The sequence below is a fragment of the Salvelinus fontinalis genome, chromosome 8, assembly GCF_029448725.1.
Source record: "Salvelinus fontinalis isolate EN_2023a chromosome 8, ASM2944872v1, whole genome shotgun sequence".
Taxonomy (NCBI): domain Eukaryota; kingdom Metazoa; phylum Chordata; class Actinopteri; order Salmoniformes; family Salmonidae; genus Salvelinus; species Salvelinus fontinalis.
Window position 1 is genome coordinate 15,683,565 of NC_074672.1, and position 25,189 is coordinate 15,708,753.

The window sequence follows — 25,189 nt, forward strand, 5'->3', positions numbered from 1 at the left end:
TACTGTCATTCTAATAAGCTATGGCTCTACTGTGTACTGTGATTGTAATACTGCCTCTCTACTGTCATATACTGTTTATACTCCTCTTCTGGACAAAGGCATATCTGTATAAAGCCAGAGTTGTTGATTAGACTGTCCCCAGGCATGGCCTTGCTTTTGTCTAGTGTCTGGGACACATTGGCACTTGGTTTGAGGGCACATTCATAATCTCACTAACGACCTTGGATTAATACTTTCCATTCGGGGGGGGGGGGGGGGGGGGGGTGTCACATGGGTGTCTTGTGATTACTGGGAGGGGTGTGTAAATGGTGGCAGATATCTTTTGACCAACCATGTAGATAAATTGACAGAAAGTGCTATATCCAAAAGTACAGGCTGAATATAGCTTGGGCGTGTAGATATCACGGTGGGCTGAGCAATATTTTACTCTCTTATCTTACAAACTGTCTATAAAGAGACTGCAAATAATAAACTTGGCGGTTTTCCTATCAATCTTAACCTGTCTGGCACTTGGTTATCACGACCAACACATAGAGACAGCTGTGGGATGTTTTCTTTGCCCCACCCAAACAGTGAAAGATAAAACTGTGTGAAGTGATGTCATTACTACTGCTTATGCAAACCAGCTGTGTGACCTTATTGGCTGTATGGGATTTACAGCGGTGTAGAGCTTAAAAAAAATAAAAAATGCCCCAGCCATAACCTTGCCTGTATACAGTCGTGGCCAAAAGTTTTGAGAATGACACAAATATTAATTTTCACAAAGTCTGCTGCCTCAGTGTCTTTAGATTTTTTTGTCAGATGTTACTACGTAATACTGAAGTATAATTACAAGCATTTCATAAGTGTCAAAGGCTTTTATTGACAATTACATGAATTTGATGCAAAGAGTCAATATTTGCAGTGTTGAACTTTCTTTTTCAATACCTCTGCAATCCGCCCTGGCATGCTTTCAATTAATTTCTGGGCCACATCCTGACTGATGGCAGCCCATTCTTGCATAATCAATGCTTGGAGCTTGTCAGAATTTGTGGGGTTTTGTTTGTCCACCCGCCTCTTGAGGATTGACCACAAGTTCTCAATGGGATTAAGATCTGGGGAGTTTCCTGGCCTTGGACCCAAAATATCGATGTTTTGTTCCACGAGCCACTTAGTTATCACTTTTGCTCCATCATGCTGGAAAAGGCATTTTTCGTCACCAAACTGTTCCTGGATGGTTGGAAGAAGTTGCTCTCGGAGGATGTGTTGGTACCAATCTTTATTCATGGCTGTGTTCTTAGGCAAAATTGTGAGTGAGCCCACTCCCTTGGCTGAGAAGCAACCCCACACATGAATGGTCTCAGGATGCTTTACTGTTGGCATGACACAGGACTGATGGTAGCACTCACCTTGTCTTCTCCAGACAAGCTTTTTTCCAAATGCCCCAAACAATCAGAAAGGGGATTCATCAGAGAAAATGACTTTACCCCAGTCCTCAGCAGTCCAATCCCTGTACCTTTTGCAGAATATCAGTCTGTCCCTGATGTTTTTCGTGGAGAGAAGTGGCTTCTTTGCTGCCCTTCTTGACACCAGGCCATCCTCCAAAAGTCTTCGCCTCACTGTGCGTGCAGATGCACTCACACCTGCCTGCTGCCATTCCTGAGCAAGCTCTGTACTGGTGGTGCCCCGATCCCGCAGCTGAATCAACTTTAGGAGACGGTCCTGGCGGTTGCTGGACTTTCTTGGGCGCCCTGAAGCCTTCTTCACAACAATTGAACCGCTCTCCTTGAAGTTCTTGATGATCCGATAATGTTTGATTTAGGTGCAATCTTACTGGCAGCAATATCCTTTCCTGTGAAGCCCTTTTTGTGCAAAGCAATGATGACTGCACGTGTTACCTTGCATGTAACCATGGTTGACAGAGGAAGAACAATGATTCCAAGCACCACCCTCCTTTTGAAGCTTCCAGTCTGTTATTCAAACTCAATCAGCATGGCAGTGTGATCTCCAGCCTTGTCCTCGTCAACACTCACACCTGTGTTAACGAGAGAATCACTGACATGATGTCAGCTGGTCCTTTTGTGGCAGGGCTAAAATGCAGTGGAAATGTTTTTTGGGGGATTTAGTTCATTTGCATGGCAAAGAGGGACTGAAATTAATTGCAATTAATCTGATCACTCTTCATAACATTCTGGAGTATATGCAAATTGCCATCATACAAACTGAGGCAGCAGACTTTGAAAATTAATATTTGTGTCATTCTCAAAACTTTTGCCCACGACTGTACATTCCCTCCAACACAGCAGACGACAACATTCCCTCCAACACAGCAGACGACAACATTCCCTCCAACACAGCAGACGACAACATTCCCTCCAACACAGCAGACGACAACATTCCCTCCAACACAGCAGACGACAACATTCCCTCCAACACAGCAGACGACAACATTCCCTCCAACACAGCAGACGACAACATTCCCTCCAACACAGCAGACGACAACATTCCCTCCAACACAGCAGACGACAACATTCCCTCCAACACAGCAGACGACAACATTCCCTCCAACACAGCAGACGACAACATTCCCTCCAACACAGCAGACGACAACATTCCCTCCAACACAGCAGACGACAGACCGAGTGAAGTCAACTGAGGATATCCAGTGGATACATGTAGTTATGGTTAAGAGGCCTACAACTTTTCTTTGCCCTGGGAATTAGATGAAAATGTCCATTTATAAAAATATTATTTTATTTTCCAAACTTGATTCCTATCTTGAACTTTAGGATGCTAGTAGAATTAAAACAGTAATTTTGGGATGTTAAAAATATAGAACATTTCTGAAAAGTAGAAATGAAAGTAAGGTAACACTTATGTGCTCAAATATTTTTTTTAAATGGCAAATTCCTCCAGTTAGATAAAACAAAAACAGTGATGTAATGTTATGCATAATGGAAATTGTAATATTCCCCTTAGTTCCTGATTTTAAGGGTGGACTACATGGATTCATCTACTTGTAGAGGTCTATAAACAAGAAATCACCCTGCTATGCATGCCGAGTGTACTTTTAAACAATAGATTGGGCTGTGTTTTAAATGCAGTTCTGCTAAAATGTATTGCCAAGCATTGAGCAACATGTATATATTTTTTATTTATTTAACTAGGCAAGTCAGTTAAGAACAAATTTCTTATTTACAATGACGGCTTAACTGCCTTGTTCAGGGGCAGAACGACATTTTTACCTTGTCAGCTCGGGGATTCAATCTAGCAACCTTTCGGTTACTGGCCCAACACTCTAACCACTAGGCTACCTGCGTATATGGGCAACTAGGCTAAAAACATGTTTCAGACACACTAAAAGAGACCCAAACAATACCTTAACCTCAGAATTCATATGACTTAAAATTAAACAAAAAGAAGCTGCAAGTACTTTCTGGGTGTGATCACTCCTTCCTATACATTATGTCTGCATGGCAAGCTGGTGAAAATGATTTCTGTGGCTTAGAACAAAGCAAGTGTGAGTACACAAGAGTCACAAAAACATGATATAACAGAAGCATATTATATAACATTGTTCAATATAATACTGTATGTATTAAGTGTCTAATTCTATACCAATACAAAAGGTCTTGAAAATATCATAATACTGATTTATTTTAAAGGATTGGCACACCTGACCTCTTTATATACACTACACTGTGCCCCAGACATTATACAAATCATTCTGGTATGGTTTTCAGCAGTTGCCATGGTGACACGGTGTGGATCTTCTTTTTCTACCTCCTGTCAGAGCATTGGCTGATCAGGGTTCAGCTTGCAGTAATGAAGGGGAGAATTATTTCCTGCTTCATCTCCTACAGATTGGCAGTGAGATTAAGCACCAAAAGAGGACCCATCTTCTCGCCACTACTAGGGGACCTAACTCCCTAAGCCATCACCTTGTCTACTCGTTTTACAAAATTGAGAAAAAAATATAAATGTATAGCTGGTGCACACACGTAAAAACACGCACGCAGACAGTCTTGCGCACACACACAATTGCTAGCTCAAATACACACCCATACACAAAAAACAAGCACAAACACACAAGCATGCACAAAGATGAACAAACAAGCTCAGAGCGCTCCTTTATTCCACTCAGAACTTTGTAAACAGATTTAAGGATGTTAGTTTATTTTTGCGATCAACTAAGGTCTAAGGACAAATTTGAATTCAACGTGAAGCTTTGCTTCTATTTATGGTTAACGGATTTTTGGAAGGAAGCTTTAAACCTGATGACGTGCAGGCAGGGCAGATGACGTGGTTGATGGGACCCCAGCTGCCGTCCTGGAGCCAGTGGGGATTAACAACGTAAAACCCTCCCTCCCCACCCAGTCCTGCCTCAGCCCAACCTCCAGGCCTGAATGACGAAAGCATCCAAGGGACAGGGATACAGCCCTCGGCATCATTATTATCATCATCATTCACATTAGTATCAAGCCTTATCATCATCAATCTTATCTGTCTTTACCATGGAGTTGTATGTAGCCAAAGTGGGGGACATAGAGAGTCTGAAGGAGTGTTTATGTGGGGGTTATTGGGTTTATTGGGGTTATGAGGGGCAGTTTTTGTCCTTGATGTCCACTGTAGGATGGGGTCGCTGGAGTTCTGCCGTGTTCTGAAGGGAAGGGTTGGTGTTGGAGAGATGGGGGGTAAGTTTCATTCTTCTCCAAGGGTTCTAGGGGGGTCTTCACAGCTCTGTGTCTGCCAAGTTGGTGGTGGAGTGGCCGTTGGTGGGAGGGGGCTGGGTCTTGGCGGCCTCTTGGGAATCACCGTTAGCAGGCTTCTCCCGGGTCTCCAGGGGGTTGAGAGGAGCCACAGACATCAGGGTGTTCCCCTGGTTCTCCTCATCCACTGGGTACGCATCCTCAGCCTGGGCAAACACAAACACGATCAACATAACATGCTGCTGGACTATTACAAACAAACATGGATGGATATATTTAACAATATGCTACTGTATACAGTACACACCACCAATTTTGAATGTTACAATCTATTCCACTGATAAATCGATTCTAAGTATCAAAAACCCTTAGAGGAGTTGAGCTGCAGTTGGGTTTGAGCTCCAGTAGTGACTGAAGTAGAGCAGTGACGTCCGCAATATGGCTCTACTCTCTGGGTTTCTCTCGAAGGCACATACCAGGTGATGGTCTTTATCATGTGACCTCAGTGGTCTTAAAAAAAACAGCTGTAGCTCTTTGGCAAGGAGATGAAACCATTGCACGCACATACACAGCTGTATAGATCTCATTACATAGGGCGTGTGCTGCTGGAACTCACAGTGTTGCTGTAAGTTCTCCCGAGTGGTGCATCGTTCTAAGACACTGCATCTCAGTGCTAGAGGAGTCACTACAGACACCCTGGTTCGAATCCAGGCTGTATCACAACCGGCTGTGATTGGGAGTCCCAAAGAGCAGCGCACAATTGACCCAGCGTCGTCCAGGTTTGGCCTGTGTAGGCCGTCATTGTAAATAAGAATTTGTTCTTAACTGACTTGCCTAGATCATTTATTTCATTTTTTTTTTTTAAGTTCCTCTGTGACAGTTTGCCAGAACTTTCCAATATTACAAGGCTGGCAACAATTCCTCTAAAATAAAGTGTTTTGATTATTTTCCCATTTTGATTTGTATCAGTGTTAGAAATATCATAAAACAGAAAAACCTGCCTGCAAAAATGTGTGTATTATATTTTTGGGGAATGTACAATTTTATTGAAAGCACCGAGCTTTGCATGTTGAATTAATGGAACACAGGTCAGTGAAAACATTGTTTGAAATCACACAATGCTAAAAACTCCATTACACCATTAGCTGTACAGTGTACCATCTACATCAAATCATTGACAACTTAACCCGGTGGAGCTGCAGCTAAGGGGATAGAGCACATCTGGCCTATGCTCAAGGTTAATCAGTGCTGCAATACAATACAGTACAACTAATGGGTACCACTCTAAGGTCATACACGAATGAGATCTAGGGTAGCCTACATATTGCAACTAGAATCTAGATGCATTGAAACAACGGTCAACCACAACAGTAAACAGGTGAATAGCCCTACGTGTACATACTGCACTACCTCAATCAGCCTGACTAACCGGTGTCTGTATGTAGCATCGCTACTCTATATAGCCTGTCTTTTTACTGTTATTTTATTTCTTTACTTACCTATTGTTCACCTAACACCTTTTTTGCACTATTGGTTAGAGCCTGTAAGTAAGCATTTCACTGTAAGGTCTACACCTGTTGTAGTCGGCGCACGTGACATTTGATTTGATTTGACTGTAAGTAAATAGCCTAACAACGATGACTGACCAGCCTCATGCCCTTGGCGTTGTGTCTGCAGTGTTTCTTCAGACAGGAGCCTCCGATGAGGGCAGCAGCCAACAGCAGGCCAGTGATGAGCAGAGGCACCAGCACGGTGGAAGAGTGTTTACCCCACTGAGGAGCTGCCTCCACCACACCCAGCTACAGAGATAAAAAGAAATTGAGAGAACGAACAAATGAGAAAGAGAATGAACAAACGAGAAAGAGAACGAACAAACGATAAATAAATTAATAAATAGAGAGAGAGATGACTGGTTAATACTGAGTTATATAATCATAGTGACCCTACTGCAAATCTGTTATATTTAACTTATTTTTCCGTTAGACTTTCAAACAAACTTTTCGCAGGGAAAGTTGCCTTTCAAAGAGTGGTGGTTAGATGGACCAGAAACTTGCAAAATGTGCCACCAACAAGTTAGCTAGCTAACTAAAAAAGATTGGCAGATGAAGACGGATGCTGAAAGCAGTCAAAGAAGGAGACATTTACGAGATAGACGGTAGATTTTTTTGCTTGCTTGCAGGGATGTTAGCTTCGTACACAATCTTGTCATCAGCAGTGTAGATGTAAAGCTAAACTAATTGTGAATTCAGTAAGGCGTACATTATGAAGACATGGACAGTTTTCAAATTGGTGACCTTGATAGCCAGCGGCAATGAATCAGTGACCTTGATTGTCAGCGGCAATGAATCAGTGACCTTGATAGCCAGCGGCAATGAATTGGTGACCTTGATAGCCAGCGGCAATGAATCAGTGACCTTGCTAGCCAGCGGCAATGAATCAGTGACCTTGATAGCCAGCGGCAATGAATCGGTGACCTTGATAGCCAGCGGCAATGAATCAGTGACCTTGCTAGCCAGCGGCAATGAATCGGTGACCTTGATAGCCAGCGGCAATGAATCAGTGACCTTGATAGCCAGCGGCAATGAATCGGTGACCTTGATAGCCAGCGGCAATGAATCAGTGACCTTGATAGCCAGCGGCAATGAATCAGTGACCTTGATAGCCAGCGGCAATGAATCAGTGACCTTGATAGCCAGCGGCAATGAATCAGTGACCTTGATAGCCAGCGGCAATGAATCGGTGACCTTGATAGCCAGCGGCAATGAATCAGTGACCTTGATAGCCAGCGGCAATGAATCAGTAACCTTGATAGCCAGCGGCAATGAATCAGTGACCTTGATAGCCAGCGGCAATGAATTGGTGACCTTGCTAGCCAGCGGCAATGAATTGGTGACCTTGATAGCCAGCGGCAATGAATCAGTGACCTTGATAGCCAGCGGCAATGAATCAGTGACCTTGATAGCCAGCGGCAATGAATCAGTGACCTTGATAGCCAGCGGCAATGAATTGGTGACCTTGATAGCCAGCGGCAATGAATCAGTGACCTTGATAGCCAGCGGCAATGAATCAGTGACCTTGATAGCCAGCGGCAATGAATCAGTGACCTTGATAGCCAGCGGCAATGAATCAGTGACCTTGATAGCCAGCGGGAATGAATCAGTGACCTTGATAGCCAGCGGCAATGAATTGGTGACCTTGCTAGTCAGCGGCAATGAATCAGTGACCTTGATAGCCAGCGGCAATGAATTGGTGACCTTGCTAGTCAGCGGCAATGAATTGGTGACCTTGCTAGTCAGCGGCAATGAATCAGTGACCTTGATAGCCAGCGGCAATGAATTGGTGACCTTGCTAGTCAGCGGCAATGAATCAGTGACCTTGATAGCCAGCGGCAATGAATCAGTGACCTTGATAGCCAGCGGCAATGAATCAGTGACCTTGATAGCCAGCGGCAATGAATCAGTGACCTTGATAGCCAGCGGCAATGAATTGGTGACCTTGCTAGTCAGCGGCAATGAATCAGTGACCTTGATAGCCAGCGGCAATGAATTGGTGACCTTGCTAGTCAGCGGCAATGAATTGGTGACCTTGATAGCCAGCGGCAATGAATCAGTGACCTTGATAGCCAGCGGCAATGAATTGGTGACCTTGATAGCCAGCGGCAATGAATCAGTGACCTTGCTAGCCAGCGGCAATGAATCAGTGACCTTGCTAGCCAGCGGCAATGAATCAGTGACCTTGCTAGCCAGCGGCAATGAATCAGTGACCTTGATAGTCAGCGGCAATGAATTGGTGACCTTGATAGTCAGCGGCAATGAATTGGTGACCTTGATAGTCAGCGGCAATGAATCAGTGACCTTGATAGTCAGCGGCAATGAATTGGTGACCTTGCTAGTCAGCGGCAATGAATTGGTGACCTTGCTAGTCAGCGGCAATGAATTGGTGACCTTGATAGCCAGCGGCAATGAATCGGTGACCTTGCTAGCCAGCGGCAATGAATAGGTGACCTTGCTAGTCAGCGGCAATGAATCAGTGACCTTGCTAGTCAGCGGCAATGAATTGGTGACCTTGATAGCCAGCGGCAATGAATCAGTGACCTTGCTAGCCAGCGGCAATGAATTGGTGACCTTGCTAGTCAGCGGCAATGAATCAGTGACCTTGCTAGCCAGCGGCAATGAATTGGTGACCTTGCTAGCCAGCGGCAATGAATTGGTGACCTTGCTAGTCAGCGGCAATGCAGCAAATACATTTTTCCAAAAATAAAAGACATGCAGCTAGCTACTCTGCTCATGAATCTAGGATTGCTTGCTAGCTAGCCAATGTGCTAACCTAGATCCCACCAGATCTCTTGCCAATTGAACTCCATTGCTGATTGTATTTTTTTTTAACCCTTATTTTACCAGGTAAGTTGACTGAACACATTCTCATTCACAGCAACGACCTGGGGAATAGTTACAGGGGAGAGAAGGTTGGATGAATGAGCCAATTGGAAACATGGCATGACAATAATGATAGCAATAACAGTCTTAACCTTAGCCTCACTCATTGGCATGACAATGAGTGACAAGAAGTTGACATGATTAGTTCAGGCACATTTCAATATGGCTGTTCAAGTGATTAAAGTGAATGGGCTCAATAACTATCTATGAGGGGACCAAGGTAGAGTTTGCAACCTAGACAGGGATACACAGGACAAGACAACATCACAGAGAGAGGGGGGAGGAGGGACTCTCGCCAGTGTTGTGATCACAGGGCTGTGTCAGTTGGTAGAGATGTCATTGGGGTGAAGGGGACTCTGGGAAGCTGGGGGAGATTCCTCACCCTGGTGACGGGACTGTTCACTCCCGGGTTTTATATTAAATCAAAGTGATTTGGAAGTGGGGCCTTGTGTTTCCCTTCCCCGTTTGGTTCTTTATACTCTCTCTGTCTCTCCTATAAACAAATTGCTATTGCGGTTGCTATGAAACAACTAACTAAAGCCGTCATGGCACTCGTGTCACAGTACATTCAGAGTCGTGTATAAAAGATAGTATAACAAGAATAAATACAGTATTGAACACTCCATCTCTAGTGCTAACAGGGATCATACCTGGCCCTTGATGGCATGGCTGTTCAGGCTCTCTGACAATTCTTTGACTCCACCTGTTAGGGGAGAGACAAATGGCAGTTGTGAAAAAGGCACCTTTCAAATTCCAATAATCAAATACTCTTATCATTCAAATATTCAAAGCCCCCCCCCCCCCCACAAAAAAATTAAATAAATAAATCGAACACATTATAGTACATAAGACAATACAGGTAAATCTACCATTAGCGCGTGTCAAAACCAGTGTGTTAGAGTTCTCCTCCTGGAACAGTTTAAGGTTGCAGTCTCCTGTGCACCAGGCTGAATCCTCCATGATTCTCTTGGTCACTGACTATGGGAAAAACATTTCAGATTAAAGATCATATTGTTTTGCTCACTATTTGAACCATAAAACATACAATTATTTATAATGTGTTAAAACCACAACACTCATTTCTAATCTGTTTGTTCTCACAGACAGACAGGGGTCCCTACAGTCTTTTGGCATGCCCTGTTGTACAGTGACTATAAGGAACTTGACTGCTCAGACTGTGTTGGTGCTGTCCTAAGCAGGGCATGTCAATCCTCATCTGAACATCACCAAACATACAATGACGCCAGTATTTGAAGCAGCAGCCGTCTGCTGCTTTCCCACAAATGTACACTATGCTCTCTCTCGGCATTCTCTCCCTCTCTGTAGTGTTGATACCTCTCAGATGCTTCACAGTAGACTTGCAGGGTGTTAAAGGTTACTGTAGGTGTAACGTCTGCTTCCAACTCACACTCTCAAACACGTAGATCTGAACGCAACTCACTTCCAACCCACTTTCCAGCTCACACTCTCAAACACATAGATCCCCTGAACACAGCTCACTCTCCAGATCCCAATCACCTGAATTCTGATCACCTGTTCACACCCCTGTATGTCATTATCACACACTATTTAGTTCAGTTCTTTGCACCCCATCACTGTGAGGTATTGTTTGTTTTGTGACACACTTCTATTCGGAGCGCTGGTTTTCCTGTAATTTACTCCCATGTATGATAGTTTTTGCCTGCCTCACTAACGATGCCTTTTGCCTGTACTTTAGCCTATCGGATTTCCTGTTATCGACCAATTGCCTGATCTCCTGGATGACGTTACTAGCCTTTCCCTGCCTGTACTGTTGCCTTTTTGGACCCCCTGTATATGACCTTCTGCCCAGCTACCTGCCTCCTCCTGTGGTCCTTTACAATAAACACCTGCTGCGCCCTGCGCTTGAAACCAGCTCTGTCTTCCATCGTGTTCATTACAGTAGGCTGTTATGTCCGTGCGTTCACCACGCCATATACCTTTGCGTAATGGAAGAGACTCACTCACTCACCAGTGACTCTTTAAAGCAGGGTTCCGGATCTCTGTTCATCACAGTGGGCTTCTCAAATAAAATTATATTTGTCACATGCGCCGAATACAACGGGTGTAGACTTTACTGTGAAATGCCTGCTTACGAACCCTTCCCAACAAGGCCGAGTAAAAAAGGCATAATAAAAATAGTAACACAAGGGTAATAAAATACACAAGAATAAAGCTTTAAACAGCGAGTACCAGTGCCAGATCAATGTGCAGGGATTTGAGGTAGATATGTACATGAAGGGACTAGGCATCAGGATAGATAATAAGGTATTTGATAAGGTATAATATTATATATATTATATAATAGTATTTAAATATGATTCCATATGTGTTATTTCATAGTTTTGATGTCTTCACTATTATTCTACAATGTAGAAAATAGTAAAAATAAAGAAAAACCCTTGACTGGTACATTATATATTTTTTACTGCAGATTACCATATTAATGGACACTACTCTGTGTGACAGGACCAAAGATTGAATCACCTGACAAAGTAAATGCATTTTCTTGTCTATACATAGTAGTCATCAGCATACATTACCACACTTGCTTTTTAAATTACAAATGGTAAATAATTCGTAAAAATGTAGCAGAGGGGGCCTAGACAGCTGTCTTGCGGAATCCCACAGCTTAGATGTATACTGTATGAGAAACTTCCATTAATAGAAATCTGTGTTCTTCTGGATAGATAGCTTTCCATCCAGGATAGAGAAGTGGATGTGAATCCATAACACTTGAGTTTACCTGTCAATAGTACATGATCAATTACATCGAAAGAAACACTGACGTCTAACAACACTGCACCCACTAACTTCCTGTCATCCATACTCTTTAGCCAATCATCTGTCATTTGGGCTAAGGCCGTACATGAACAAGGGAACAGCTTAGTAGAAGTTGAAGTCGGATTTGAAGTCGAAATCGAGGTGTCCAGAAGTGCTTTGACATACATGTATGTAATAATAGTATGAACTTTCTGTACAAAAAAGTATAGATACAACACGAAAAAGTCACTAAATAGCAAAGTCGGGTTGGAACTCGTAAGATGTCACCCTTCTCCGTCGCGCCTCACTCTTAAACCACGACTCCATGTCTGCATTTCTATTTCTAGGTCTGCGAGAGGGCTGTTTTTTATTGACATTTGAGTGAGACTAATGTGTCTGTTCTCTATAATAATTGTGTTATTATTAGGTGCTGCTATTTATAGGGAGTGTTGACTGGTTCTTCCGATAAAGGAACTGCTTCTCATGGGATCTCATGGGAATTTACAGGCACATTTGTTTGAGACCACATTACATGACTTTTGTCATTGAGAGATGTTCCTCTTTTTTGGAGTGGATTTCCAACTGACTAGGAATACGTAGTCAGTTGCCAGCGACTCATGCTACACCCCTACTATTCTTCCACTGACCTTAGACCCCTACAACCCACAGAGGCGTCCAGGAAGGAGACATCAGTCCTCCTCCTCATTTATCTCCTATGACGACAGATGGACGGATGATTTAGAACGGCTAAAGAATATCTGAGAAAACATCTGCCTTTATCAGTTCCCATATTTCCAACGAGCAGTTTGAGATGTATTAATCTTTCCGTGGCTAAGTGGAATGAAACAGAGACTTCCTCCCGGGCCAAGGTGCTGGGAGCCAGATAAGGGCCAGGGTATAAAGGAATGTGTCAGCAGGGTTGAGGGGGTAAGGGGCCCCAACTTTTTCCTCCTGTCTGTCTATCTCTGTCTGTATGTCGGTCTCACAGGTAGCTGGTTGGTACAGGCTGACATCTCTGTTAGTGATGTGGTTGGGAAAAGAGTACAGCACAGTATACACTTGTAGAGGATGGGGGAGGGTAACTGTACAAGAGATACCCTTGTTAATGGCTTAGACTATCCTGTATTGTAACAGATAAGACCTGGGTCGGGTGGTACACCACAGAGGCTAATAGGGCATGGGAAAAGTCCATAAGGATGTATTTCATAATAACAGTAAAACATGTTGATACTCACACAGCTAGTTTCTGAAGAAAGCTCCACCTTGACTGTGTCCTTGTCCTTCACTGCCTCCTTGTCCACACACTCAACAATGGGCTGCAGAGACAGAGACGGCATAAAGCTTTCACTCAGTAATTGACATCAGTTTTGTAAACGTATCTCTCCATTCACTAATCATCTGCTACTTTCCCTCAAATCAAATCAAATGTTATTGGTCACATACATGTGATTAGCAGATGTTATTGGTCACATACATGTGATTCGCAGATGTTATTGGTCACATACATGTGATTAGCAGATGTTATTGGTCACATACATGTGTTTAGCAGATGTTGTAGCGAAGTGCTTGTGCTTCTAGCTCCGACAGTGCAGTAATATCTAACGCATTACACAACATATACCCAATACACACAATGGAATGAAATTAAGAATATATAAATATATGGTATATCTGAGCAATGTCAGAGTGGCATAGACTAAGATATAGTATAGAATACAGTATATACATATGAGATGAGTAATGCAAGATACGTAAACATTATTAAAGAGACTAGTGTTCCATTTATTAAAGTGGCCAGTGATTTTAAGTCTATGTATATAGGCAGCAGCCCCTTTACATTGACTTATGATACAGGGAATTTGAAAGAAATGTACTGTCTTGAGCCTTCTTTTAGCATGTTAATATGATACAGCATCTAAATGCATTGAAGGCATTCCCCACCATGATGTAGTTGAGTATTACTCACAAGAACAAAAACAGGGGCCTGATGCCCCAGTAGCACAACAGGTGCACCCGGGTCATCAGTAGCTTCAGTGCCCTGTGTGTCAACACCAGGTCCAGCTGTGGTGCCAGAGGTGTCACCTGTGGCTAAGGGGTCATGCTCTGGCACCATGGAGGTGAAGGCAGTGTCCTGGTCTGGTACTGGAGTACTGGTCCCAGCAGTGTTGTCAGCTGTGGAGTTAGCGACGGTAGTGGCTTTGTCGTCTACAGGGGCTTGGGGTTCGATGGTGGCATCAGTACCTGTTTTTTAAAACAATTTTATTGAAATCATGCAGCTCCGAATACCCAGTCCCCTTGACCACCCTCCGGAATCCTCACAATCCCACCCACATGCCCCATCACAACCCTAGTTTTTGACCTATCCTAGCCCAGTCACCTGATGGAAGACAATGGAAGTGAAGAAGAAAACAAACAAACATGCAACAGGTACCGGTAGAGACGAACAGACTGGACAGGTGGACAGGACAACGTATAATAACAAACCGACAGTTGTGAAAGGGAAGTGACCAAACGTATGGTCAAGTGGATTGAAGTTCATTTTAGTTCATAATTAGTATCTAGTTCTATTTTCTTTAAATAGAGAGAAGGAAATGAAGAACAAGAAGTAAGAGGACTATCAGATAAAATAATAATAAGCATCAGTACCTTGAGTGTCGTCTGCGAGGGCTGTGACTCCTAAGCCGGCAGAGCAGTGTGATAGTTAGAACTCTGAGCACTAGGCCTACTAGCTCTGCTGAGGTTATAAGTGTCATTAAATGCATTACGAATGGGTGGAATGTAATTCACTTATAGATGATTGACCAATGGTTAATGGAAAGGTATTATACTCATTACTCTACCCTATATTCATTATCCAGAGCTATACAAAGACTCTACTTCTGTCAATATTATGCTCCTAGAATTTTAATGGGCGTAGTGAGAGCCAATCTTAAAATCATAATCCATTGTCCTCTCCTTGGATATAGCATATAGGCCTAACTACTGACTTCAAAGCTTTGATGTGGACTTTGGTCAGGGATCTTATTAAGATCTTACCTGTTGCGTCTGTGGGTGCAGCCCCCGGGGTGTCTGTGGGTGCAGCATCTGGGGCGTCTGTGGGTGCAGCACCTGGGGTGTCTGTGGGTGCAGCACCTGGGGTGTCTGTGGGTGCAGCATCCGGGGCGTCTGTGGGTGCAGCATCCGGGGCATCTTTGGCATCGGATGTATAAGGTGTATCAATGGAATCTTGACAGTGAACTTCATCTGGGTGAGAGAAACCAACATGAGTCAACATGTAGACCTGATACCATTGCTAAGATACTTTTGGTCATATAGTGTATGTGGACACCTGCTTGTCGAACATCTCATTCCAAAATCATTGGCATTAATAAGGAGTTGGTCCCCTCTTTGCTGCTATAACAGCCTCCACTCTTCTGGGAAGGCTTTCCACTAGATGTTGGAACATTGGGGCGGGGACTTGCTTCCATTCAGCCAAAAGAGCATTAGTGAAGTCGGGCACTGATGTTTGGCAATTAGGCATGGCTCGCAGTCAGCATTCCAATTAATCCCGAAGGTGTGGTTGAGGTCGGGGCTCTGTGCAGGCCAGTCAAGTTCTTCCACACAGATCTCGACAAACCATTTCTGAATGAACCTTGCTTTGTGCCTGGGGGCATTGTCATGCTGAAACAGGAAAGGGCATTTCCCAAACTGTTGCCACAAAGTTAGAAGCACAGAATCATCTAGAATGTCATTGTATGCTGTAGCGTTAAGATTTCCCTTCACTGGAATAACAGCCCCAGGCCATTATTCCTCCTCCACCAAACTTTAAAGATGGCACTATGCATTGGGGCAGGTAGTTTGATTCCTCACTCCAGAGAACGCGTTTCCACTGCTCCAGAGTCCAGAGGACAGACAATTTTTACGCGCGACGCGCTTCAGCACTCGGGTGTCCCATTCTGTGAGCTTGTATGTCCTACCACCTTGTGGCTGAGCCTTTGTTGCTCCTAGACGTTTCCACTTCACAATAACAGCACTTACAGTTGACCAGGGCAGAAATTTGACGAACTGACTTGTTGGAAAGATGGCATCCTATGACATTGCCATGTTGAAAGTCACAGAGCTCTTCAGTAAGGCCATTACACTGTCAATGTTTGTCTATGGAGATTGCATGGACGTGTGCTTGATTTTATACATCTGTCAGCAATGGATGTGGCTGAAATAGTCAAATCCACTCATTTGAAAGGGTGTCCACATACTGTTGTGTATATAGTGTATGTAGCCTTGATCCAAGGCCTTTGTATACTGCACAGAAGGGAGAGCTCAAACACTTCTTTATTTAGTGTTACTTCCTTTCATAAAGTAGCTCGGCACTCTCAAAGAAATTGTCTGTGGTAACTTACTTACTGTGGTAACTTACTTACTGTGGTAGCCCGGTTGTAGATGTAGGTCTACGTGTCATCACCTAATGCTAACACAGCTATACACCCCAGATTCAGATGGCTAATTTGTAGGTTGACTTTTTTAGCACGTGGGTGGTGTGTTTGTGTGAATGTCGTCCGGGTGTGGAAGGCAGGTTAACCCAGCCTGTCCCCTGTGATTGCCACCCTGCGCCTCATCCCCCTGACCACCCCAACAGTGAACTGATTTGGCCTGTTTGCTCAGTAACCCTAGGTAGTTAATGGTCAAAGTGTGTGGTACTGGCCTCTACAGCCTGCACAAATAAACCCTACCCTCTACAGTCAGGACCCCTGACTCTACACCGACGATCAGGGAAAAAACACATTTCTAAAATAGGATTGGTCAGCTGTTGCAGGCAAGCCTGGATGTTGGTAAAGTCAAGTGAAACTGTAGAAAAACTTTTATCCATGTGAGTTTATATGAGGTTAATGGGTTATAGGCCTATTTTATCATGTTTTGTTATTGTTGGAGTCTACGGTTGCTATAGGCTTATTGGTTCTACACTTGCTATTGGGGCCAGAGTGGACATTTTTAAGATAACTGACAAATGTTGCTTTAAGCCTACCCTAGAATGCTGATTCATAACGAGCAAGTACATTTTGAAAATAATTTGATATGATTTATCTGTCCAAATGTTGAGCAATTTCAGCATTGTTCCTATGGGCTAGTGTGTGAGCTGGCATTCTAGAGCTGGCATTCTAGAGTCCAAACTCATTGTCACCCAGGCTCCAGAATGCAGGCTAACGCTCCATCAAAGGACTGGCCGTGATCCACAACCGTCAATACCCCTCAGCTGGGTTATCTAGTTACACTGACAAAGACACACGTATTCTTCTACCCTAACACAGCGGAGGCCCTGTGTCTCCGCATGTACACGTTATTAAAAGCAGGTTTACTGAGATATGGTACAGTACATGAAGATAACCACTGTTTTCTGGGCACCGGCTCAAAGATGTAAACTTAGCATATGTCACGTACATTTCTCTGGCCACAGCCCTTTAAAGTTAACAAAACACTGTTTTGTAAAACACACATAAGATAAAATAAAATAAAAAATCTGTGTATGGCTAACCGGCACTAACTTTACACTGCAAGTTAACAGTTTAAACACTTCCTGATGTGGGTGGAAACAAGCGTGGTTTGTAAAGCCCTATCTATAACTGGAATAGTTATCTACCCAACGCTGCGGCGTAATCAGAGCTTATGAGCACACCACAACACGTTATTTATCTTAATTACTTCCTTTTTCTTCTATTGCGATGATGAATTTAAGCACACACAAGGAGCCATCTGGGCTGGTGGCTTTGTGACTATTTATTATTTTGAGAGCTTTCCTCAAGTCAGCCTCGGAGAGCGAAAACACCTGGTCGTCCGGAGCGTTCCTGGATGGCTCAGTATTGTCTGCCTCGAAGCGAGCATAGAATGTGTTAAGCACGTCTGGGAGTGAGGCTTCAGTGGACACTGCACAGCTGAGGTCTGATGGAGAAATCTTACCCCCCAGCCAAGCCCTTCCATGAGCCCCTCACTCCACTACCGTGTCAGACCACCACATGAGCTTGCTCTCAGCCCACACACACAAACACACACAGGTGCGCTAAAAAACTCACACTCCACATAAACACACACCTTTTCTTCTTTCCTGTGTGTTTTGTTTTGGAGGTCTTGGAGCATTGGGCCTGAAAACCAGTGATAGTCAAACCATTGACCTAGTGTGAGGCGGTGGCTACAGACCCTTCAATACACTCAGCCATCCACAGCCAATGCTACCCTGTCTGTTTTAGCATGTGTCACAGTGTGGTGATGAGGCATGGGCCACTAAATCATGGGTTGCGGTATGGCCGTGACAGGGGCCTGGCCCCCGTGGTCCCTGTGGTCTGCCTCTACAGCCTGGCTGTGGCCTGACCCATCAACCACAATTACACTGCTGTCCCATGATACAGTAGTTAGTAGTAAGGTTCTATGGCCAAATAAGAGGAGAGGACAGCCATGGATCTGCCTGACACACTGCAGAGACGTGTCTGTAGATATTTCTGTTGGGTTGATCTATGATGAGGAGGTTGACTCCATGGTTATATTGTCTTAGGGGAGCGGTGTATGTCACTGGATGAGGTCACTGACTTGACATCCTTGATATATGTACAGCGCGACTGTCTATAGTATCTACATATCCATAAATACGTGTGTACTATCCCTGAAAGTGTGTATTTCACGATCGCGCACAATCGTTTTTTTATATCGAGAGTTCAGGGGAGGTCACAAGGAATAAATTGTATTTATAAATCGGAGGTCGTTTTAACGATGAGCCACCACCACTGTCACTATGAATGCACACACCCAAATGTGCAGACCTGAAAACTTATGGTACATTCATAAGCCCCACAAACACATAATAGGTTCTTCTCCCATGAAACTCCCCTGTTGGAGCTGATGCAACACTCACTGAACAACAGTGAGAGTAGTTCTCTTTATTGGCCCTGTTGCCATAGCAAACAAGGTTACCATAGCAGATATTAGAAGCCCCATGGGCTCTGCTCCTGGCTTGGAGAGAGACCAAGTCCTCCCATTGCTGCTCGGGGCAAACCAACCGTGGAGGAGTGGAGGGAGAGGATTATGAGCGGGAGGGAAGATGTCTCTTATCATTAATTTACGTGTGTTGATGTCTGTGAAAGCCAGATCCCACATTTGTTTTTGCTTCCCAACCAGCCAGGCAACCTCCATTTGGCCCTTCTAGCTAAATCTGAGATATATGGGCCCTCTATACCTCCCCCTAACCCTAATCATGACACGCATACGCTGAGCGAGCGAGCTTGGGGGATTGTGTCTGGACTATTTTATTTTATTTAAACAGGTAGGCCAGTTGAGAACAAGTTCTCATTTACAACTGCGACCTGGCCGAGATAAAGCAAAGCAGTGCGACAGATACAACACAGAGTTACACATGGGATAAACAAACGTACAGTGTGTGCAAATGAAGTAAGAAGGTAAGGCAATAAATTGGCCAATAGTGAAATAGTGGCTAAATAATTACAATTGAGCAATTTACACTGGAGTGATATAAGTGCAGATGAGGATGTGCAAGTAAAAATACTGGTGTGCAAATGAGCAGAAAAACAAAATCAAATATGGGGATGAGGTAGGTAGTTGGTTGGATGGGCCATCTACAGATGGGCTGTGTACAGCTGCAGCGATCGGTAAGCTGCTCTGACAGCTGCTGAAGTTAGTGAGGGAGATATAAGTCTCCAACTTCAGTGATTTTTGCAATTCGTTCCAGTCATTGGCAGCAGAGAACTGGATGGAAAGGCGGCCAAGAGAGCTGTTGGCTTTGGGGATGACCAGTGAGATATATCTGCTGGAGCACGTGCTACGGGTGGGTGTTAATATTGTGACCAGTGAGCTGAGATAAGGCGGAGCTTTACCTAGCAAAGACTTATAGATGGCCTGGAGCCAGTGGGTTTCGCGACGAATATGTAGCGAGGACCAGCCAACGAGACCATACAGGTCGCAGTGGTGGGTAGTATATGGGGCTTTGGTGACAAAACAGATGGCACTGTGATAGACTGCATCCAATTTGATGAGTAGAGCGTTTAAAAAAAATAATTTTTACCCCCTTTTCTCCCCAATTTTGTGGTATCGAATTGTTAGTAGTTACTATCTTGTCTCATCGCTACAACTCCCGTACGGGCTCGGGAGAGACGAAGGTTGAAAGCCATGCGTCCTCCGATACAAAACCCAACCAAGCCGCACTGCTTCTTAACACAGCGCGCATCCAACCCGGAAGCCAGCCGCACCAATGTGTCGGAGGAAACACCGTGCACCTGGCGACCTGGTTAGCGCGCACTGCGCCCGGCCCGCTACAGGAGTCGCTAGTGGGCGATGAGACAAGGACATCCCTACTGGCCAAACCCTCCCCAGCCCGGGCGACGCTAGGCCAATTGTGCATCGCCCCACGGACCCAGAGTCTCTGGTGACACAGGTAGCACTGCGATGCAGTGCCCTAGACCACTGCTCCACCCGGGAGGCCCTGATGAGTAGAGAGAGGCTATTTTGTAAATGATATCGCCGAAGTCAAGGATTGGTAGGATGGTCAGTTTTACGACTGTATGCTTGGCAGCATGAGTGAAGGAGGCTTTGTTGCAAAATAGGAAGCCGATTCTAGGTTTATCTTTGGATTGGAGATGCTTAATGTGCATCTTGAAGGAGAGTTTACAGTCAAGCAAGACACCTAGGTATTTATAGTTGACCACATATTCTAGGTCAGAACCGTGCAGAGTAGCAATTTCCTGTTCGGGTGGGCGGGTGCGGGCAGAGATCAGTTGAAGGGCATGCAATTCTTTTTACTATCATTTAAGAGCAGTTGGAGGCCACATAAGGATGGTGTTGAAGCTCGTTTGGAGGTTTGTTAACACAGTGTCCAAAGAAGGACCAGATGTATACAGAATGGTGTCGTCTGCGTAGAGGTGGATCAAAGAATCACCCTCAGCAAGAGCGACATCATTGATATATACAGGGAAAAGAGTTGGCCCGAGAATTGAACCCTGTGGCACCCCCATAGAGTCTGCCAGAGGTTCGGACAATAAGCCCTTAGAGTTCAGTGTGTCAAATCGAACTGAGAAGTTAAGTGAACCAGGCGAGGCAGTCATTTGAGAAACCAAGGCTGTTGAGTCTGCCGATAAGAATACGGTGATTGACAGAGGTGAAAGCCTTGGCCAGGTCTATGAAGACGGCTGCACAGTACTGTCTTTTATCGATGGTGGTTACGATAACGTTTGTTTACTTGGCTCTCGAAGACTTTAGAAGGGCAGGGCAGGATGGATATAGGTCTGTAACAGTTAGGGTCAAGCGTGTCTCCCCCTTTGAAGAGGGGGATGACCGCGGCAGCTTTCCAATCTTTACGAATCTCAGACGATACGAAAGAGTGGTTGAACAGACTACTAATAGGGGTTGCAACAATGGCGGCGGATAATTTTAGGAAGAGAGGGTCCGGATTTTCTAGCCCAGCTGATTTGTAGGGATTAAGATTTTGCATCTCTTTCAGAACATCAGCTGTCTGGATTTGGGTGAAGGAGAAGCAGGGGGGGCTTGGGCCAGTTGCTGGAGGGGGTGCAGAGCTGTTGGCAGGGGTTGGTTGTAGCTAGGTGGAAAGCATGGCCAGCCGTAGAGAAATGCTTATTGTAATTCTCGATTATCATGGATTTATCAGTGGTAACAGTGTTTCCTAGTCTCAGTGCAGTGGGTAGCTGGGAGGAGGTGCTCTTATTCTCCATAGACGTTAAAGTGTCCCAAAACTTTTTGGAATTAGTGCTGCAGGATGTACATTTCTGTTTGAAAAAGCTAGCCTTTGCTTTCCTAACTGACTGTGTGTATTGCTTCCTGGCTTCCCTGAAAAGTTGCATATCGAGGGGACTAGAGTTATACACATGAATCTATTCGCCCATAATAGTTGATGGCTGCTGTTTTGATGGTTCAATTCATTGCACATATACACAGCGGTACACCGACAATGAAACCAAAAGATCCGACAATCCAGGTGGATGTAGTTGTTGAATTTGAGGACAGACTCTTACAGTAAGAGTTTGAGATGTGACTTTGGGTGTGGGTGTGTCTGTTTGTGCAGAGAGGAATCCAGTGTTTGTGTGTATGTCGCCAGCTCTTCTCAGACAGGGTCCAGGCCCTTTTCAGCTCTGTGGAGAGTGTTTCCGGGCTCCTCACTCTGATGTCATTGTGGCACCAACGGAACAGATTGTGCTCCTGAGCAGCTCGGGTCTCCAAAACGAAACGCATAACATTTGATTGCCAGATTTGCAAGAGCGCAGAGGGGAAAGATTGCAAGAGGATCATTTGTTTGTTCCGCACTGCTAGTGCACATGGCAGAGCAGTGTAGTGAGTCTGTGGGTCAGGAACGGGTCAGCCAGTATACCTAACCCACTTGGAATACACACACGCAGGGAGAAGATGCGACAGGACCCATGCCAGGTGAGATGATGACAGCTCGGGGTAAAAACTGTTTGATCACAGCAGGACCAACGGTGGTCGATGGTCCCATCACATCGACACCGTGGTGAAGGAACAACAGCGCCTCAACCTCAGGCGGCTGAAGAAGTGAAACGTCCACGGATTCACCGTTGAGAGCTCGCTGCATCAACGCCTGGTACAATGACTGCACAGTCCTGAACCGCAAGGCTCTTCAGAGGGTGGTACGGTCAGCCCGGCACGCTATCGGGGCACGCTGCCTGCCCTCCAGGATATTTACAGCACTCAGTGTCAAAGGAAGGCCAAGAAAGTCATTAAGGACCTCAGCCACCCGGGCCACGGACTGCTCACTCTGCTAGAGTCTAGCAGGCAGTACAAGTGCATCAGACCTGTGACCAAAAGGCTTGGAAACAGCTTCTATCGATAGGCCATCAGACTGTTGAACAGAAATCACAAGCTGTCTACCGGGACAGTACTCTGTCCTGCACCGTAGACGTTTTTGCACACACACAAAACACACACACAGACTCCTGAACTAACTCACACACACACACACACACACACACACACACACACACACACACACACACACACACACACACACACACACACACACACACACACACACACACACACACACACACACACACACACACACACACAGCTGATGTGTCCCATGTACAGTATATAAAGACATTAAAACACTGGACCATTTATTTTATACTGTTTTCACACTGTGTATTCATCTACTGGATTCTTGACATAGCTCACTGAAATATATACTGCTGTACATACACTGAGTGAACAAAACATTAGGAACACCTTCCTAATATTGAGTTGGACCCCCTTTTGCCTCAGAAAAACCTCCATTCAGTCAGGGTATGGACTACAAGGTGTCAAAAGCATTCCACAACGAGGGCTGGCCCATGTTGACTCCAATGCCACAGTGTCAAGTGGTGGACCATTCTTGATACACACAGGAAACTACCTACTACCATACCCTGTTCAAAGGCACTTCAATCTTTTGTCTTGCCCATTCACCCTCTGAATGGCACACATACACAATCCATGTCTCAAGGCTTAAAACTCATTCTTTAACCTATCTCCTCCCCTTCATCTACACTGATTAAAGTGGATTTAACAGGTGACATCAATGAGGGATCATGGCTTTCACCTGGATTCACCTGTCAGTCTATGTCAGGGAAAGAGCAGGTGTTCATAATGTTTTGTACACTCAGTGTATTTATATTTGTTATGGATCCCCATTAGTACCTGCCAGGGCAGCAGCTACTCTTCCTGGGGTCTAACAAAGTTAAGGCAATTATATATTTTTTTAACATTACAATATATTCACAACAGATTTCACAACATTTTAAGTGTGTGCCCTCAGGCCCATACCCTACCACATATTTACAACACAAAATCCATGTGTTCGTGTGTGTGTGTATAGTGCGTATGTTATCATGTGTTTGTATGCATGTGTCTGTGCCTGTGTTTGTGTTACTTCACAGTCCCCACTGTTCCATAAGGTGTATTTTTATCTGATTTTAAATCTAATTGTACTGCTTGCATGAGTTACTTGATGTGGAATAGAGTTCCATGTAGTCATGGCTCTTTATAGTACTGTGCGCCTCCCATAGTCTGTTCTGGACTTGGGGACTGTGAAGAGACCTCCGGTGGCATGTCTTGTGGGGTATGCATGGGTGTCCGAGCTGTGTGCCAGTTGTTCAAAGAGACAGCTCGGTGCATTCAACATGTTAATACCTCTCACACATACAAGTAGTGATGAAGTCAATCTCTCCTCCACTTTGAGCCAGGAGAGATTGACATGCATATTATTAATGTTAGCTCTCTGTGTACATCCAAGGGCCAGCCTTAGTATATATTTTTGGTGTACATACACATAGATTGCATTTTGATTACTGATAGTGTTAGAGTTGTTAACTGGATTCATTGACATTTTACTGCACTGTTAGGAGCGAGTAAAACAAGCATTTCGCTGCACCCGCTATAACATCTGCTAAACTGTGCACGCGACCAATACACTTTGATTTGATTTGAACGGAAACAGAGAGACGTCTTGAAGAGCACATCTAATAGAAGAGGTCATGGAGAACAGTGGAACATGTCCACTGACCTCAAGCCCCAGTGAATCTTCATGTGTGCATTTGGTATCTGTGTGTGTGACCTTGCACTAGACAATGACCCAGTGTCCCCCCATATCCCCAGGAGGGTCTAAGGAGCACACGACTGAGGTTTGAGTGACTTTTGCCATTTGGCTGCTGTAAACGATCTGGCTGAACTCGGGCGACTCCCCAGCCCAGTCAGGAGGAATGTCGTGTGGAGAGATCAACAAACTGTGTGGCATCATGTTTACTCTGTACCACTGGCCGTGCCACGTATCTGTCTGCTTTCGTCGCCCACCACAATGCCTCAATTACAGACCATCAAACCCTGATTTACTGGGCTCTTTTGTAGATGCTTGCTTTTGGTATAACAGCGTCTGAAAAATTACTAAAATGTAATGTAAATATTGTGAAGTTTTTGCTGATTTATTGTGAAGATGTCTGCTATTCGCACTTACTCTCACGTGTCCCTGTCTCTTCCTCGCTCCCTCTACTCTTCCTCTGAAACCTTTTCCCATTTCGATAGCCATCTCTGACCCTTTTTGTTATCCTAGTGTTGGGGATGCAGGGTGGGGAAGGAGAATAGAGACTGAACCAAAACAAACATCTCCACACTGAATTAAAGGGGCACACAGAGAGCATGGCCTCTCTAACCCCTCTGTAACGGCGGTCCTCTCTCTCTTCATAAGAAGAGGAGGTGTATTGAGGGAGCCAAGGCGCAGCAGGTTGTGAATACATAATGGATTTAATG

General features: G+C 44.7%; 1 protein-coding gene across 2 annotated transcripts in view; it reads right to left on the bottom strand.

Annotated features, from left to right (window-relative positions):
* Window positions 1-837: 837 nt before the first annotated feature.
* Window positions 838-25,189, bottom strand: part of cd34 (CD34 molecule) — a 38,781-nt gene continuing 14,429 nt past the window's right edge. The window contains exons 2-9 of one of the 2 annotated variants that reach the window (XM_055931341.1): window positions 14,942-15,148; window positions 14,552-14,581; window positions 13,872-14,146; window positions 13,141-13,221; window positions 9,994-10,102; window positions 9,775-9,827; window positions 6,335-6,487; window positions 838-4,894 (exon numbers count right to left, since the gene is read on the bottom strand). In XM_055931341.1, the coding sequence (XP_055787316.1) occupies window positions 4,712-4,894; window positions 6,335-6,487; window positions 9,775-9,827; window positions 9,994-10,102; window positions 13,141-13,221; window positions 13,872-14,146; window positions 14,552-14,581; window positions 14,942-15,148 (1,091 nt within the window). In that variant the 3' untranslated portion in view covers window positions 838-4,711. The remainder of the gene's footprint in view (window positions 4,895-6,334; window positions 6,488-9,774; window positions 9,828-9,993; window positions 10,103-13,140; window positions 13,222-13,871; window positions 14,147-14,551; window positions 14,582-14,941; window positions 15,149-25,189) is intronic. The other variant, XM_055931342.1, reaches the window with a different exon arrangement.